Genomic DNA, 19,071 nt, shown 5'->3' on the forward strand with positions numbered 1-19,071 from the left:
TATCTTGAAGAATGTTGAAAATAATTAGGATGATGAGGGTCTCTCAAATCATGCCAGTTGAGGAAGAGGTTAGGAGCTGGAAATATGTAGTTGACAACAGAAAGACTTAGGGAAGATAAGTAAACTTGCTTCATTTATTTGAAGTGAATGAAGAATACCTATTGAACACATACTAAATGCTAGCACTAAATTAGGTGCTGGGGAAATTAATGATTAAAAAAAATAGTCCTGTTCACACAGAGCTTAGATTCCATGGTTAAGGAAATAGTAGAGGACTATTGAGTGGAAAAAATATAGATTTATGCTTTTCCTTTGCGATGCTTTCTGGTATAGCAGTCTCCATTATTGTTAATATTTTGTTAATACTCTCAGTTCAAGCAGGTTGCAGATGAGAGTCCATATGCATTGCGGATAGGAGTAGAGACTCGCCCATGTATTCTGTGATTCCTCATTAGTCAAGATCACAATTTTCACTTAGGATGACCAGGGAAATAAGCATAATAATTGTCATGAAAAGAAGTGCCTGAGGTCAGGTTTGGAAGAAAAGGAGTCATTTGATTTGGACTTCTTGATCCTTTTACAAAGGAAAGGGTAAACAGTTCTGCGGGCCTGGCATAATGAATGAACAACCCACAACTCTTTTCTCCATACGTAATGAGAAGTAAAACATAAGTCACACAAAGTGGAAAAGTGCAGGTAGCAGCATGAAACATAAAGTAGAAATAGAGATGGGTGCTGGGGAAAGATTGCCAAATGTGGACTGTAGCTCTAACTTTCCTGTTTTTCCTTGAGTCATGTGGCTCCAAGTAAGTCCATTTTCCTCTTTGGCATGAAATTTCCTCAGTGAAAAAATGAGGGGTTGGGCTACTTCATCTTTAATGCAACTTTTAGGTCTTGCATTTATATATTTTAGTCAGCATTAAATATATTTTATAAGGATGCTTGGTTAAGTATTTTGGACCACTAAGGTAATTTTAGAAATAAAATTTTCCTCTTCTCAGTGGATCAATCAGAATTATCACATATAATAAAAATACCACTCTTCTGATTCCTAAATATGGCTATAAGTCCAATAATGAAATTTCTTTGAATAAGCACTAGACATATTTTTGAACAACTCACATCTAATTTTTTAAAACAAATGTTCTCTCAAGTAATAAATATTATTGTAGTTAATATAACTCTCTCCTATTCTGTGAATAAATGTCTTAAATACATTTCAAGAAAATTGGAGATTTCAGAAGCAATAGGAACATTATATTCTTGCTTGAGAAAAATCTGAAAAATAATATATTATCAGTCTGTCAATCGTTTAATTAAAAATACTCATTTTTGTATAACATCCTTCCTCTTATTAGATAGGAGGAGATTGTGTTGAACTTTCTGGCTTTTCTGGGCTTTTAAAAACATGTGTCCACGATAGAATATAATTGACCTATGTTATTTTAAAGGATGAATGTATCTTTTCTAAAAGCTTTATGTATAGTACCTAGCAATTATAGCCTAATAGATCTTAAGTAACAGAATAGCATGACTTACATTAAAATTTTGATTTCCTATAAGTATAGCAGCATATGCTCATTCATAAATATAAGTTTACCACACCTACATATTTTGTGGGCCAAGTAAAAATTATTCTATCTACCCCTTTTGCTAATTCCAGAACTGACAGATGGTATACTGATTCTGTTTTTTTTTTTTTTTAAATAGCATCACAATTAGAACAAAATTTTCACTAAATATTATTTTGTGAAATTCCTTAAGAGAGAAAATGGCAATGGTGTAAAGGTAGAAACAGAAAAAGTTTTAGATTTTGCATTATTTTTATTTTTATAATAGTTGAGTTTTCAAAAACTTTTATGTTCACTAATTTCATAAAGCATATTTTGGCATAAAAAGTTAGATAATTTTTAATATGTATTAAGAGTTTCATGAAATGTGCAAAGTACAACACATTTGCCTACACTTATCGCCTATACTATGCACACGGTATGTCGGGTCATAAGTAGAGGTGGACTCTGGGTTCAGACTCCCGACTTGGGAGGCTGTTGTGTGACCTGCCAGTGCCCTCGGGCTCTGTGCCTCAGTGTCCTGCTCCTTAGAACGAATGTAACCACATCTCAGCGGGTGAATATTAAGAATAAATAATTAAATCCAGGTAAAGAGCATAAAAGTGTGCTTGTAAAGTAGTGAAAACTTAATTAGTGGTAGCTATTTTATTATTCACATTAAACATTTTTATAGAAAAAATTAGACTCAATAACTTCTCCATTCAATCTTGAAGCCTCTTTACTAATGCCATTTTATTTTATTTTATTTTTTGCAACACAACTTTCAGAGTTCTCATTGGGCTGAAGCCAATTTTCTAATTTCTTATATGAACATTTTATTATTTACGTATTTGCATATGCCAAACTGACTGCCTAAATATTCTCTAAGAAAGTACATTTCCTTGGCCTTCATCTAATTAACTGATCTGTAGTAAGATTTCCATAATGAAGTCTAATTGTTTTCCTTCTACTTGTCACATATTCACACTGCCATTCTTGCTGATACTGGGTTAATGCAGTTTCACATGTGGTCTGGGAGGTCATGTAATGTTATTAAATATTTATTGTGTTTCTAGCATTTTTACAGTAGCTTAAATGTGACAAAAGGAAGAGATCTTTGTACCATTTATTGTTTGTTTTTGGAGATGAGGTAACTCTCTATCCACACAATCATTAGACATCAGCATGCTGAGAGCTGAAGTGATGTTTTCAGTTGGGACCTGTCTAGGTTGGCTCCCCAGGGAAGGTGGGCTAGCAGAAAGGGTAGTGTTCAATTGAGGGGAAAAGCACAGAAAGGGCATTTCAGGGGAGGAATTGTAGCATTAGCTGAGATGAATACAGGAAAAGGCAGGACTTTGGGATGGAAAGGATTGTGGCTTTGACGGAATGGGACAGTCCATGTTGGGAAATAGAGGAGGATAAAGATGCATAAATAAGAAGCTGATAAAGGACCTTTGTCCTTGAAATGATACATGATGTGAAAAGGACTTCTTACAGATGCTTTGACTTGAGATTATCTTAGAAATATTACATTAGAAATATTTTGGGAAGAAAAATCTGGATAGCAATGAGCTGTGTGGCACAACAGTGAACCATAAGGAATCTAGAGTTAAATGGTCTCGGTAAAAACCCCACTTCAGGTACTGGTTTCCTGACTTCGGATAAATTACTTAATCTCTTTAAGCCCCAGTTTCCTCACCTCTTAAATGGTATCATAAAAGTAACTACCCCTTAAAGATATTGTGAACACTAGATGAGATTGTGTTTATTTATCATAGTGTCTGTTACCTAAGTGTGAAATAAATACTATTATCATATAGCTATTAATGGGCATGAAAAAATGCCTAATAGAGATTATTAATACACAGGTGAAGTTTCTAGCACATCCTTGTAAATAAAATCCTGTTTGTTGGATCTACCCAAAACTTGCCAGATATGTCCACTTCACAATCATTCGGATAGTCTTCTCCCCTGCTGTCATGGAAACAGAGATGTTTTGGGCAGTACAGATTTTTTTGTGCCCACTTCATGATCTGAACTCATATGCTTTTTATACCACAAACCAGGGCTTTCTTCTGATATCTCCGGGAATATCACTTCCCCATCTGTGAAACTATAAAAAGAGGCAAGCCTAGTAAGGAAGGAACTTCCTCCAAAACATTCCCACCAGAGGGTAGTGGGTTAATCCCCGTGCTGCTCAGTCAGTACTGACAAGAGCAGTGGCCTTCAGAATAAGCCACTGGGAACATCCACTTCACACAAAATATGTATTATTATACCCGAATTTATTTGAGCAGATTTTACACGTCACATTGGAGTACATGTTATGTGATCATGCAGCTCTGTCAACAGCCTGTGGCATCTTTCTGAGAGACAGACAAGGTGAGTATCCACACTGTGCATGCAGAGGAGAAACTTCTGAAGAGAGATGAGAATGGACTACATGAAAGAAAGTTTTTACTTTCATCAAACATTGCATCTCCCTCAAATATATTCCTCAAACACTCATGATGGACATTTAATAAATGTAAACTGGTACAGTATATGATTTTTGAGAGCTTCCTGTAGATTGGAAGATATGTTGCTAATAATCTATAGGAAAACTACATCTGGAGAAATATACATGATATCTTTGATCTTCCTGTCCATTAACTGATTAAATCACATTAAATTCAACTGAGAGAGCTGTGGAAAACTTTGGAGGAGATGCAGAAGATAGGGTCTAAAATAATTAAATGCTTAGGGAACAAAACCATGAGAAAATAAGTTCATTTAATTGGAAGGAGAAATATCTGCAGAAAACCTCATTAAAATTTTTATGAAGTGTTTTTAATAAGATGTTATAAAATAAAAAGTAGTGAGCAATCTTTTTAGTCCCAGGGCAGCAATAGAAGAAATAGACTTATATGGATGATAAACCAGAACAATACTACTATACCTTTGATGCTTTTCAAAGAACTTTCATATGTGTATGATACTCACAGAAGCTTATGTAACAGAAAATGGGTGCTATTATCTTTATGTTTCAAAGAAAGGCACAGATAGGTAAAATACTTCTTTGGAGTTATACAGAGAGTGCTGTGTTCCCTCACTACCCCATTCCCAGGGTTCTGCCCTCTTGGTTCTGTGCTTTCAGTTTGAATCATAGTGGACATAAAGATCTAGCCTTTGCCCTTGGGCAGTGCTCTATGTTCTAATGATACGTCATTGAAAGGCATTATTTGTGGTTCTCTATGCCCATGCTGATGCCCATCTACAAAACTGGCATTCTGGCTTTTGACGTGATTAGTATTTACCTATTCTTCCTAAGTGCCACTATTTCTTTAGGTTACTCCTGACCAGAGAGAGTAGAACTATCTCATTAACATGGGGAATTCAGCCTTTTGTTACGATGGTGGAGGTATCAGGGTGTAGCAATATGTGTCTAGTTTATCTAACAACATTAGCTTGCTTACCTGTAAGTCAAGCCCAAGCATCTTGGCTTTCATTGGCCATTAAGTGCTGAGGTAGTCGTGAGTCTCACTGGGTATAGTGAATGCTGTGGTGTGCTGCCTGATATCCCTGGGGTTGGCGGTGGGGTATGAAGGCCAGGTCCCCTTGACTCAATTCGTGAGACTATGAGCATCTCTATTCCAGAGCTCCCCGTAAGGGCAGCTGAAGCCTCTGCTGCAAATGTTTTCCAACTCAACTTCTAACTCTGTGCAAGAGTTGCTTTTCTCACTGCCTCCCAGATGCTGTTCCCAAGAGCACTCCCTAATAAACTTCTTGCATGCAAATCTTCACTATCTACACTCAAGGAACCTGACCTAAGACACCAGTTATTAGTCTCAGTGGCTGAGAATCAATTCCCTTAACTGCAGGAATTACAATGATAGAATCTCTGTCTCTAAATATTTTCAGGAATCCTCAGGACTTCTTGTACATGGGTGTCCAATTATCAGACTTTGCTCACAGGTGGTTTCTGTGTGTGGCCAATCCAAGATATTCCTTCTTCTTGTTCTAAGAATTCTCCACAGAGGCTATGCTAAGCTGGAACTGTGTTTCCATAACTTTTTTTCCTGAGGTCTATGTACCAGAGGAGTTGAAATTCTTCTTCAGCACAGTCTCTGCCACTTTGTCTTATTGGCAAGGGTGAGGGTCACTGCTAATGCAATACAAGCAGGAGAATGCTCCTTTGCTTTTTATTCACTTGGGCGATGGAAAGGAATTTCAGGGCATTGTTGAGTTCATACCAGTCCATCACATATGATTGAAAATTTCTGTCCACCAAATGGTGAGAGCTTTACCAAAGTGTCTAATAAGCTCCTATTTATGGTATTTGATACAGGACTTTATCCTGCAATCTCTTCCTTTTTGTCTTTGTTAGTATTTTGTCTGGAGTTCAGATATCTCTGGTAATTAGAATTAATCCAACTATTCCAAAGTTAAAAGTAGGAGGGACCAAGGATAGAATTCAGTGTACACCATAAAGCAGACATTTACTGTCTCATGATGCCATTAGAATATTATCTGAAGAAGTATTATAAGTCTTTATTTTATATTTATTGAGTTCAAACCCTTTGGCTCAATACCAGTATCTACCTATGAAACCAGCTTTCAATGAAAAAGTTTAGTAAATATTTTGAAAAGTCTTAAACTATTCTTAAATGAGTGTGTGTTAGGTAAAACAGAGTTCACAGATGTCAAATTGTAAAACAATTTATCTCAATATACATCTCTTTTTATTCAGTGTATTGATGATATCATGGACAATTTTTTGAAGATGAAGCTGGCATAGTTTCTTCTAGTTTCATTTAGAAAGTTAGGTGGCTGGTCATTTTTTAAAGTAAATAAGATTGTCTATATTTTGACTTCACTCTGTGAGAATTGTTCTAAAGAAATCAAGATAAATATGTTGACAAAGAATAAGGTCTACCAGTAAAAATGGGATTTAAAGAATTTTCACAGTAAAACATCTTTCCTGGTAGTAGTTTTAAGGTGGTAATCAAATATTCTCTAACCACAATGATAGATCCTAAATAGGGAGTAGTAAGGAGCCTACAGAAGCAGATTGGAAAATATGTAAAATATAAATCTACACCATTAAGTCACTACCACTTAATTTAGTAAACAAATAAGCCCTTGACATTTTCTCACAAATGTTATTTTTCAACATATTTAATCCTTTTATTTAAATTCTCTGTGTGGCAAAGTGTTCTTCGACTCTACCAGTTATTGCTTTTTGGCCTAAATTCCTATATATGCAGTTTACCCCTAAGCCTTCATTTGCTTCCTGTTACTTTCTTACACAATTTTGTCTTGAAGGTGATAGAGTACACACATTTTAGAATTACAAAGAGATAAGGCTGTCAGGGACTGAAGTTCATGTTGCCATACTTTCTGCCACCACGCAAGAATAATGCCAACTTCCTCAATAGTCCTTTCTGACACTTGTAGAAATCCATCACTAATAGTAAAGCACAAAAGAATGTGAAGCCTTCTGCAGCATATGTGACTAATTTTTGAAATAATTTCTTAGCTTTTATTTGAATTTATTGTGATGCTCTGCATTAGAAATTGTGTTCCATGATGATTTGCTGAAGAGCTAACCCTTGAACTTCATGTTCTTATCAGACTCAATTTCCGTACAATTTCCTATGTGAGCCATGGTGTCATTCTGTATCATGCTGTCTTTGCTGATCCTTTTCCATCTGCTGTCCCCCTGATAAAATCGTAATCTTTTTTCAAAATCCAGTTCACTTCCCACCCCGTGTTATAGCTGTTCTTGCCAGCTGTTATCTTTCTTTCTTCTCACTAGAGACTTCGTGGTTGCTCTCAGGATTTGGGGGTTAACTAGTTCTCTGGTCTGTCACAGCATCTCAACACACCAGAAGATGACAAATTGTGGATCTGAGTCTTCACTTTTTTAACTTTGCTTAAAGTCATTCAATTTGGAAAAATTTGATCTGAATTGCAGGTAAGAGGGCCACACATGTGATTGCAAAGGTAAATAATCACTTGAAAAAAATTTAAAATATCAAACTGACTAGTCGAAGCTACTAACATATGATTCAGTGAATATATTGTGTGGTTTCAGGTTTACATTCAAATTATGATGTCTTTGCTCAGAAAGTTCCATTTATTTCTGCATCAATAGGCACCAGACTGATACTTAACTTCTTTGTTCCTTAAGATATATACAAATTTTAAGTACAACTATATATTTAGCAGAAAACTCAACCCAATCATCCTAAACAACACTAAAATCACCACCCTCTATACTCACAGAAATTCTTTAAAATTTTTCTTAAGCTTAATATTTACTGGAAGAAATTTTCATTTTACAGTAGATAGTCACAACTGAATACAAATAAACTATACTACAACTTGCTTCCCAGCTAGTATTGATGTATATTTTGTAGGGACATGTTATGTGTGAATACTATCTTATATATAGATTAAGGAGCAAGAGAAATGTTTAGATTTATGTATTTACATGCATGTCAATTTAATAACAAAGTATTTTATACTGCATTTCCCGTCTGAGCTCTAGTTTTCCTACATTTCCTCTAAGAAATACCAGATGGAAGAGGTGATGGAAACTATACAGAGATTAATATTGAAGTGATGGTTTGACCTTTTTAAGATGAAAGGCTTGCCAAACTTTCCATATTGACATGGCAATATTTTATGAATAAATTTAATATCTTTTAGATTTAGCACAGTTCAAAGAAGTCAAAGAAGTATCTGTTTCAAGAAGTGAAGGTTCTCACTATGACACAGTTTCTTGGCTCTAAGACTAAACACAGACAATCCATAGTTTATATAACATTAACTATCAGGACTGTATGAGAAACTGTTATATATTTTAGAATATCAGAAACATGAATATTTTCAGTTATTATTAAAATTACATTGATAATACATTATGGATATTCTTTCTTCTTACATAAACTTGAATAAGTCTCCTGTTCATTCTCTGTATGGAGTTATAAGTCAATACCAGCTGGGCAGCAAGTTGTAATAACGAAGCATTTATGTGGGAAAATGGCAAAGCACTAGAATCTGATTGTGAGCAGTTTTCTGAAAGGCCTTTGACAAATTAAATATAAGTACTACAAGAAGCTGTATTTTGTTCCTTTTTTATTTTTTTATAATTTACTAGTAAATCTTTTCATTTGATATAGTCAAAATCAATCCAACTAAGAATCCCTTTTACTTGCCATTTTTTGAGTTTAATGTTGGCTTTACATTGTAATAAATTTTTAATCTACTTCCTTCATCAAACAACTGTGGGAAATAACAATAAGATCAAACAGGAGGTAACAATGAGTCCATTTACAAAACTCAGCAGCAGTTTTTATTAGTTTATTTTGTTTTCTCAGCCAGATATCTAAGAAGGTAATGTGACAAAAATAATTGCAATGGCTTTACCTGATGTTTGTTTGAGTAGTGCTAGGCTTCTTGCTGCCCAGCTACTTAGAAACTTTTCTAGCCTTTGTCCAATTGGTATTAAACCAAGTGTGTATTTCTTTACACTAACCTGCTATGAAAATGTGGCTGATAGAGATGCATTCTGGCATGCAATTCTTGGCCAACATCCACTTGGCTTTGGCTACCCTAAGAGCTTGTTAACCAAAATTAACTATTAGAATTGAGAGTATACCTTAGATTCATACATGGGTAACTTTATGCCTCAAGATAAATCTTTGAGGAAATATTGTCAGGTGTTTGGGATGGTGGAATACAATGAAGATAGAATAGGCTATGTAGCTTTTAAACATGCAGATGACACAGTAAATAACCTAGGGAAAAGAGCACAGGACTTCTTTAGAGAACAAAATAATAGATAAAGAGACAGTTTTTGTATAGGAAAGTCACAAAAGGTGCCAGAAAAATTTAAACTTCAGAAACTTTAAAAACTATATATATAGTGTGACAATTTTTTTGAACTTTGCCGAAGGAGAATACCCTTTGTGAAAACCAAGGCTCTCTCTCTCTGTGATCCCTTTCAATTTTTTTTTTGAAATGAAAGATAAACTGTGCATGAGTATGAATTACAATGTATCTATAGAACTGTGATCCCTGCTCCATTTCATTTAAGAAGAACTTCTATCTTGATACTGAATTGACCTCAATCACTACAAGTGGTTTATTCAAGTTTGTTCTACTTCTGTTATCTACCCTACAGATTTAATGCAGATTCAGTATGAGGAAATACTGACATGTTTACTCTCTGGGGCTAAAAACAAAATAAAATTCAAAGCCATCTTCTACATGTTTACCTTAGAACTCATTCCACTGATTTTTGAAAATAAGTTCTTATCAATCTGGCCATGGTATTTTATTAAGAACACTTAAATATAAGAAAAACTCCATCAATATTCATACAATTAAAAATAACCTAATTCACATGCTTTTCAGGGAGAAATTTATTATGAATTTACATAGAAAGAATCTTGTTCATGAAAATTTGGATGCTAGGATAAGCTATAAAACAAGACCCACCCTTTTCATTTTAAATTATGTCCGGTGAAGGATGGGAAGTCCTAAGTGTAAAACTAGAAATCATCAAAATCCTATAAGAAAACACAGGCAGTACAATCTTGAGCATTTCTCATAGCAATAGTTTTCTTTTCTTTAATTGAATTTATTATGATGACATTGATTTATCCTCCCTTTACCCTCTTCTACCTTCTCCCATCCTCCCTTTCCTCTGGTAATTGCCATACTGTTGTATTTTTTTCTGATATATCTCCTTAGGCAAGGGAAACAAAAGAAAAAATAAACAAATGGGATTACATCAAACTAAATAGCTTTTGCATAGTAAAGGAACCTATCAACAAATGAAGGTACAACCCACTGAGTGAGAACACATTTGCCAATGCCACATTTAATAAGGAGTTAATGCCCCAAATTTATAAAGAACTCAAACAACTCAACACCAAAAACCAAACTATTTAATTAAGAAATGAGCGAAGGATCTGAATAGACACTTCTCCAAAGGGGACATATGTGTGACTAATAGATATATGAAAAGATGCTCAGTGTAACCAATCATCAGAGAAATGTATATTAAAGCCACAATGCGGTTATCACCTCCCACAAGTCAGAATGACTATCGTCAATAAATCCTCAAACGACCAGTGTTGGAGAGTTTGTGGAGAAAAGGCACACTTGTCCTAGTGCACTGTTGGTGGGAATGCAGGCTGGTGCAGCCACTGCAGAAAACAGTATGGATTTTCCTCAAGAAATTAAAAATGAAACCACCTCATGACTCAATGACACTACTTCTGGGAACATATCCAAAGAAAGTCAAAACACTGATTGAAAAGAATACATGCCCCCTACGTTCACTGCAGTCCTACTTACACAGCCAAGATCTGGAGGCAGCCCAAGCGCCCTTCAGTAGATGAGTGGCTCAAAAAGCTGTGGTACGTTTACACAGTGGAATACTATTTAGCTGCAAAATGAAGGAAACCTTACCTTTTGTGACAGTGTGGATGAACTTAGAGGGTATTACGCTGAGTGAAACAGCCACTCAGACAACGACAAATGCTCTATGAATTCACTTATGTGTGGAATCTAAAGAACAATATAAACAAAGTAGAAATGGACTCATAGATACAGCGAACAGACTGACAGCTGTCAGAGGGAGAGGGGTTGGGGGCTGGGTGAAATAGGTGAAGGGACTAAGAAAAAATAGTAAAAAATTTACTTCGTAAATTTAAATAATTTATATTTATTATATGAATTTAGATGCTGTATATAACAGCAATATACAATGTATAATATAGTTGTAGGGTCAGCCTTTAATACAACCTATTGTCACCTTGCGGTCTCATAGGCTATTGCCTCGAAGACAAGGCAGATTTTCATTTTTGCATCAGTAGAGACACCTGTTTTATACGTTCTAAATTTTGGATAAAATTAACTGAAACACTTGGAATGTCTTTGGTTTTCAGTGTCACTAAAAGCATTGATATTTTTTACAAGATGATTTCAACTTCAGGCTACCTAAGGAGCTGAGTGGTTTATTTGCGGACCGCCCCATTTGGTCATCACTACTTAAAGGCAAAAAATAAAATCATTTAAAGAAAGTTTATCCCAAAATAAAAAATTATGTTGTATGCAATCAGATGTGCCATTGCTCATATGAAATGATTATATTATTTAGAATTATGGTATTGTCAGTAGAAATAGCTTTTAAATTGGTGTCCAAGTTATTCAACTTCTCATTTGACTCTTTTTTGGGAGGGGAGAATCAACTGCTAACCTTGTAAGAGAGATAAACTGAAATTTTGGTTTGTCCACATAGATCTTAGTGTTCCTAAAGGGTGTGTATAATTGATGAATTATAATCTCCTCACCTTGGGGTATTTTCATTGCCTTCTTGTCATTATCAACTGAACTGCTCAGCCTAGATACCTTCATCTCCTCTTGTTTGCAGACGTATACGGAAGGGGCAACTTCCCCTCTGACATGCTCAGTGCATTAAAAATGCGTAGGATACTGTCCTTGCCTTTATAAGGCATTTCTATTTTCAGATTGGTGTCAATTTCCTTGATTCCATTTTCAGACTGATGCAGACCCTGGAAATTTTTATTTGATTTATATAACCTTCATGTTATTAGCCAAGACTGCTGCTGATCAGACTCACTTCTCCAATTGTCATATAACATATGAACTCAGGCCCAAAATATTGTTTTTAACTAAGATAGAGTGACTTTAGAGACCATTATCACTAGATGGCTATACTGATGATGAATTTTCAATTCTTGGCTGTTATGTGAAAATTTCATTCAGTAATGCCCTCAGGATGTGGCCACTGCATGTAGCCAGTTCTCTCTTCTACCGTTACCTTATTTGGAAGCATGAATTAATTTTAAGACTGCCTTCCCCAAACTGTATGTTCCAGAAAGATATTTTCATTTATTATTCTTTTTTTTTCTATTGGATTTCCTTTTTCTGTTCAGAGTCATGCCCCTAACTCCCTACCAATTCCTAACAGCTGTACCCTTTTCACTCAATAGATATTTTGTTAAACAATTGAACTACACTTTAACTTCAGCTGAGCAACCTGACTTTATTTGCTCCATAATATTTTCAAAGAAATTGATTCCTTTTGTGTACAATTTGATTATATCAAATTATATCTTAATTTAATTTGTAGTTTACTCCACTATCTTGCCGAACACATGGCTTGTCTAAAACATCTACTGAAATGAGACATTTGGTTCGGGCCAAAGTGTCCTTAGTTCAAATAGCCCCAAAGATTTATGTATACTTGTGGCTTACAGGAGTAATACATACAAAATACTATCATGTTTTATTGGCCCAATAATTGTGCTGTTGCTGTACTGCCAATAATAACCCTTCTTGCCTCAGCAGCCTCGCTGGTAATGGCACACGGGTCAGGCAGATGGATTTGGGTTAGAATCTTGCAGAAAGTGGGACTTATATTAACTGTGCATGTCTTGGATAGAATCAACTTTCAAGGATGTTTTGGCATGGACCAAATATCTCTGTGGATGTTTTGGACAGGACAAAATGTCCACTAGTTCTCTACCAAACTGGAAAAAATAAGATTAGCAAAACAATTTTCAGATGAACCTTTTTGTCTTTCTGTGTTTGGGTGGCTGTTATACACATAAATAACATTTAAAAAATAAGGCTGAGCACTAGAGTTCAAAGAACTACTGTGGGGCGCTTACCGTATAGTGATAGGGACGAATGCATTTGTGTTAATGGTGTAACCGGCAGAAAGAGTCAAGCTATTTTGGGAACTTCCACATCCATATTTAACCGTGGGCCTTCCTTCCACAAGAAACAGATGAAGAAACTGCTGTCCAAAATTCTTCTCACTACCTTTAGGAAGAAAATTACAGACCATTAGAGAGAAACTTAGGTTTGTTATATTCAATGACAATCTTTCATTTAACAGACACAATTTTTGCCCTCAAGGCATATGTAACAGTCCTGTGTTAGAAAGACACAATAATTTCCACAGGCTGAAAACAGCGTGATGTTAACAGCATTAACTTGATATTAACTCATTAACTTGAGATTAACGTCTCACTCTGTTTACTAAATGAGAGATGACCTTAAGTACTTTGAGTCCCATTTCCTTATATATTATAATGGGATAATCAGAACAACTAATTTTTAGAACTACTGTGGTAATTAAATAAAATAATAAATGGAAAGTGCCTGGCACATACTGAATATTGAATAATTTGACTTATTATTATTTATATTTTAATTTCAATATCTTTCATAAAAATAGAAATGATAAATTATAAAGAAAAAAGGGAAACATTCTCCCTTCTCCAGCCCAGCCTTCATCTCAGCCTTTCCTCCATCCTTTGATGCATTTTCTTCTATTGTGCATTTATCCACATAAAAATATTCTTATAGTATGATTTTATTTTTAAAAATAATAAAATAATGTAAGAAATAGTTTTATTCACCTTTCTCTTTTTATTTAAGAATACATTTTAGACATCTTCCCATGTAAGCATGTGGATTCCTTTTAAAAACATTCTTAATTGGAATTTAACTCATACAGAAAAGTCACATAAATTAAGCATATACCTCAGTGAATTATCAGAAAGTGAATCTGCTCATGCAAACACTATCAATTTAAGAAAAAGAATATTATTTACACTGTCAGAAGTCCTATCAATCACTACTTCTTTCTTTCGTCCACCAAAAGTAACCACAATCCTGATGTTTAACAGCTAGGACTACTTTGGCTTGATTTCAGTCTTCGTACTAGTGGATCATGCTGTATGTACTCTTTTGTGTCTATGTGCTTTTGCACATTATGTTCGAGAGATCACATTCATGGCAGAGTTTGTTAGTTTCCATGCTTTAATATTCTATTAAATAAATATTCATAATTAAGTTACTCCCCTTTTCTATAGATAGACATTCCCCTCCAGGTTTTGGCTATTATGAATAATGCTGCCATGACAATCATGCAGGTGTCTCAGGTGTTGCAGTGCATGTGCTTCTGTTGTGTATATGAGTAGCAAAGAACACCATAGAAATGGTTGAAAATCACTCTTCTGAGATCCGCCTAAGTGTCCTTTACTAAAGCCCATTCGACCCACCCAGGGCTTTAACCCACTTCTGAGGACATCAGCTGTATAGCCCCCCAGTGAGCCCAGTGCCTGGCAGCAGGAAGTGCGGCTTCACCCCTTCTGCTCTCCTGAGCTCCATCAGCAGTTTTTTGACATCTGTTCTTCAGTGTTTGCCTTTACTTTTCCCATGACTTCCTATCCAGGCTGCTTTTCTCTGAATTTGAGAGTATAATTAAGAACTTTTGTTATTATTTTTGACTTTTATTTTTTAACTGGGGGAGGGCATTGAGGGCAACGGGAGCACATTAAGAAACACAAAACTTTGTACCAGCATCTTCCGTTTTCTCTCCTGAGATACGATAAAGGTTCTATCCTAAAAGGGCATGGAGTTGTTTTGCATTCTTGAACTGGTGTCTCGTTCTCCACCCTTATCCTCTCGGGAGAAGAAAGGGTGGTTCATTTCATTATGCACGAAAGGGACATTCTGTTATCCTGCTCCAACCCACCATTTCTACTCAAAAGTTCCTAATACTTTATATTTTAATAATTTCTTTATGTTACCATTTCAGACTCATATTTTTGACAGAAGACTTAGAACTACAATATACAGAGTAGAGTAGAACAGAGCTGAATATTTAGTTCAAGCTATTGTGCCAAATGTACAAGGTTTGTTTTCCAAAGCTTCAGGAACTGAGTTTGAAAAATTGATCATACACATTAAACAAAGTGTATGCAGTACCATTCAGGAATGAATTATTTTTAAAGGAAGATGAACCACTAAAATCAATGATAGGGATGAATAGTCTTAGCCAATATACCAACATCCCATTACCAACCATAGCTACCCTGCCAGATAGTACATGATAGGGCTGCTGTGATAAAGGTAATGGAACTGAAAATATAAACAAACAACTAAGCTTAGTTCTCTCTGTAGTCTGCTCTGTAGTAACAGGTTTTGATTCATCATAGTATTTATTGTTTTAATACGTTTTCTTTGTTGTGCAAAGGAATGCAAAGTATTTTGCTGATAATATGTGACAGCAGGCAGGGAGATGGAAGACCTGTGGCTACTGATGTGTTTACATGATTTAATAGCAAATGATTCACTTCAGGGAATATAAGTAACATTGTTTGATTGACTTTTTCACTTTTGAATCAATTGATTTTGTATCATAAAACCTGGATTATGTAATAAGAGGAAAGTTATGAATAAATACTCAGGAAGAGTTCTTTGTTTTTCACAAAAAGTACTAAAGGCCATATATTTTCAAACATAATTATAGTAAAATTATTTGATTTAGAATTGAAAAATTAGTGCAATAGCAAAATAGAAAGAATACAAAATTTTCAAAATAGAAGTGCTAAAGAATATTATAAGCAATGACTACTGTTAGAAAGATGTACATTTTTATATTCAGCTTCATGATATGTCACATTAACTTTAGTTCAACCCAAAGTCATCAAACAAATGTTAATCTCTCTCTCTCTAATATATACAGGGTGGGGCAAAAGCAGGTTTACTTATAACTGTAAACCTACTTTTGCCCCACCCTATATATTTGTAAATGTATAAGATTATATATATATATACACATATATACACATATGTGTGTGTATACACATATACACAAATGCTCACACACACACACATGGCAAATGTGAGAAGCAGTGTCTTTTTCCTCATAGTATTGCAATTTGTACCACCTTTGGACAGGACCTGGAAGCCCCAGAAGAGCTCACTTATTATTAAACCATTGAAGAAAGTCATTCTTTTGCTTCACTGAAAAGATACTTGATGATGCATTAGTCAAGAAGTGTGATCCTATCCTTTTTTGAGATAATTCTTCATGTTTTTAGGCTGTGTAGTAATTTTCTCTTTTCTTTTTTAAAAATATATTTTATTGATTACACTATTACAGTTGTCCCAATTTTCTCCCCCTTGTCCCCCTCTGCCTAGTACCCCCTTCCCACCAACAATCCCCTCCTTAGTTCATGTCCATGGGCTGTGCATATAAGTTCTTTGGCTTCTCCATTTCCTATACAATTTTTGACAACTTCCTGCACATTTTGTTGTTTTTTTCAACAAATCATTATGTTGTGAGTTTCCTGAATATATTTATCCAGAAAATATTTTGAAACTGTAGAATTTATAATTCTCAAATTTTTTATCCAATAAAATCACTGACTGTATTTCTTGATTTAAAATTTATTAACTTTAAAAATGCTGCTTAGAACAATAAACAGTAATAATTACTTGCAAAACAGTATACTCTAGTTTCTAAATATCATAGCCTTTTAGAAAGAAAATACCATAATTTTGAGTCTGAAATTTATATATAGTATATATAGTATATTTATATAGGCTAGGATAAAAGTAGGTTTATAATTGTGAGTATGTGAAACAGTTTATTCTTGTATTATTATTTATTAATCATTATATTATTTTCCATATGAGCAACTGTAAACCTACTTTTGCCCCACCCTCTATATAATATAAATTATTAGTCTCACAAGAAAGGAATAATAATAAAATAATCCAGATAGAGGGCAAGAATGATATCCTAGTAAACTTTAAAAAAATTTTGGTTTGTTTGGGTATTGCATTGGGTTGTATATCTGAAGTTTTGTAAGCATAAATACTCACTTCATTGAAATACTAAAGATAGTGTATTTATGATTGATATGGCTACATGGTTTACTATGTCCATTAGAAATGGGTATTTTTCTCCATTTGAACTATTGCAATGACTGCTCCCAAATATCAATGACAACTTGATTTGCAATTATGTATAAATAAACATTCAGAAGAGATTCATCAGTTGGTCATCCATTTGAGTTAAAAATGAAGTTCAATATCATTCCTCATAATATGGATAGTGATCAATACAGATAATATATTTTTGGGCATGCATGTAGATGGCCAAATTTCTATAAAGTAACATGGATTTCTACCACCTTTCATAAAAGAAATAACACTATTTTTATGGCACTTTGTATTTTTCAAAACACTTTTATACACAATTTTTTCAAATCTTGTGAACTTGGTAATAAAAATTACATTTGCAATATTTATAGTCAAACTAAAGTATAGAAAGGTTAGTTGATTTACCCATGTTGTACAGTTAGCTCACATTGACTTAAGTTCAAGTCCACCCTGGGTTGCCTACTGACATTTCGATCTGCCTATGGCAGCAGTTGGATGATCTCTTCATTCCTGGTGTCACCCTTGCGGCGAGTGGTAACGACTGCTCTCGGAGCCCGCACTGAGTTCCCTATTGGACACACATGCTTTTGCCGCAGCTTTAGACCTCCCCTCTCCGGGTTCTCCTTAAAGGGTAGTGTTTGTAAAGAGAAGCAGTAACCCCACTAGCAACCTTAGCAGCAGTTGCACATGGTTGAAAGACATCTTAGAGGGACAGTGAGGTGCTTAATACAAGACTCTTAGAGGCAATTAATCCTCTTCATTTGGATGAAATAGATAAAATGAAAATAAGAAAAAAAATTGTACCGATTGTCTATTACAATACTGTCAAATTCATGAATCCAGGATTTTTTATAGTTTAATTATTTTTTCCCTAAATGGATATGTCTATCAAATGGGTAACATTAACGACACATTTTAGCAAAAATACACCATCCTAAGCCTTTAATTCCCAGATGTCCCTACCAGGCAAGTTATAAGAGAGGAAAGATTAAAGCATTATCTGAATAAGATTTTTAGTATTTACTTCATGTTGCCATGTGCCAAACACTGTTTTAAGCACATTGAATGTGTTAACTCTCTCGGTCCTATAACAACTCTTTGATATCTTTGGTATCATTATTATTAATATTATTCCATTTTACAGAAATGAGGCACAGAGACATTAAGTAACTTGTCCAAAAGGTGGAGCTGGGTAGTCCAGCTTGAGTAGTTTTCTTAATCACTGGATTATACTCTTCTTGAGATGGTCATGGCAGCAATGTCAATACTTGACTGAGTTTGTTTGTTTTGCACCTACTTCTGCCCACTAGAAGCAAGCTTGTTCCTCATTAGGTCATTCTCTGTTGTAAGGACATCAGAAGCTCAGAAGCAGAGGTGTATCTCCCACTGGCTTACTTCTTCATAAACTTCAGACATAGCATCAGGGTCTAATTATTCTTAACACGATTGTTGTATTTCAAGAGAAGTTTAATGAATCACAACATTCTAAGTCAAGGGTTGGCAAATCATGGCCTACAGGCCAATTTTTGCTATTGTCTAGTTTTGTAAGTAAAGTTTTTTTTGAAACACAGTCATATTTCATGTATTTACTTTTGTCTATGGCTCTTTTCATGCTATATTTGGCAGAGCTGAACCATTGTGACAGAGACTGTATGGCCTGCAAAATTATTTACTCTCTGGCCATTACAGAAAAAATTTGCCACCCCTCTGTTCTGCTCCTGATCAAGTAGACTCAAGGAAAAATTAGCTTTGA

At 34.8% G+C, this 19,071-nt stretch overlaps 1 protein-coding gene across 1 annotated transcript in view; it reads right to left on the minus strand.

The window, feature by feature from the left end:
- The window catches only part of EYS (eyes shut homolog), a 1,562,674-nt gene that overhangs the window by 235,964 nt on the left and 1,307,639 nt on the right, over positions 1-19,071 (minus strand). The window contains 1 exon segment of the mRNA XM_071219700.1: positions 13,244-13,397. Within this exon segment, the coding sequence (XP_071075801.1) occupies positions 13,244-13,397 (154 nt within the window).

Source organism: Desmodus rotundus, chromosome 11 (genome assembly GCF_022682495.2).
Source record: "Desmodus rotundus isolate HL8 chromosome 11, HLdesRot8A.1, whole genome shotgun sequence".
NCBI lineage: Eukaryota > Metazoa > Chordata > Mammalia > Chiroptera > Phyllostomidae > Desmodus > Desmodus rotundus.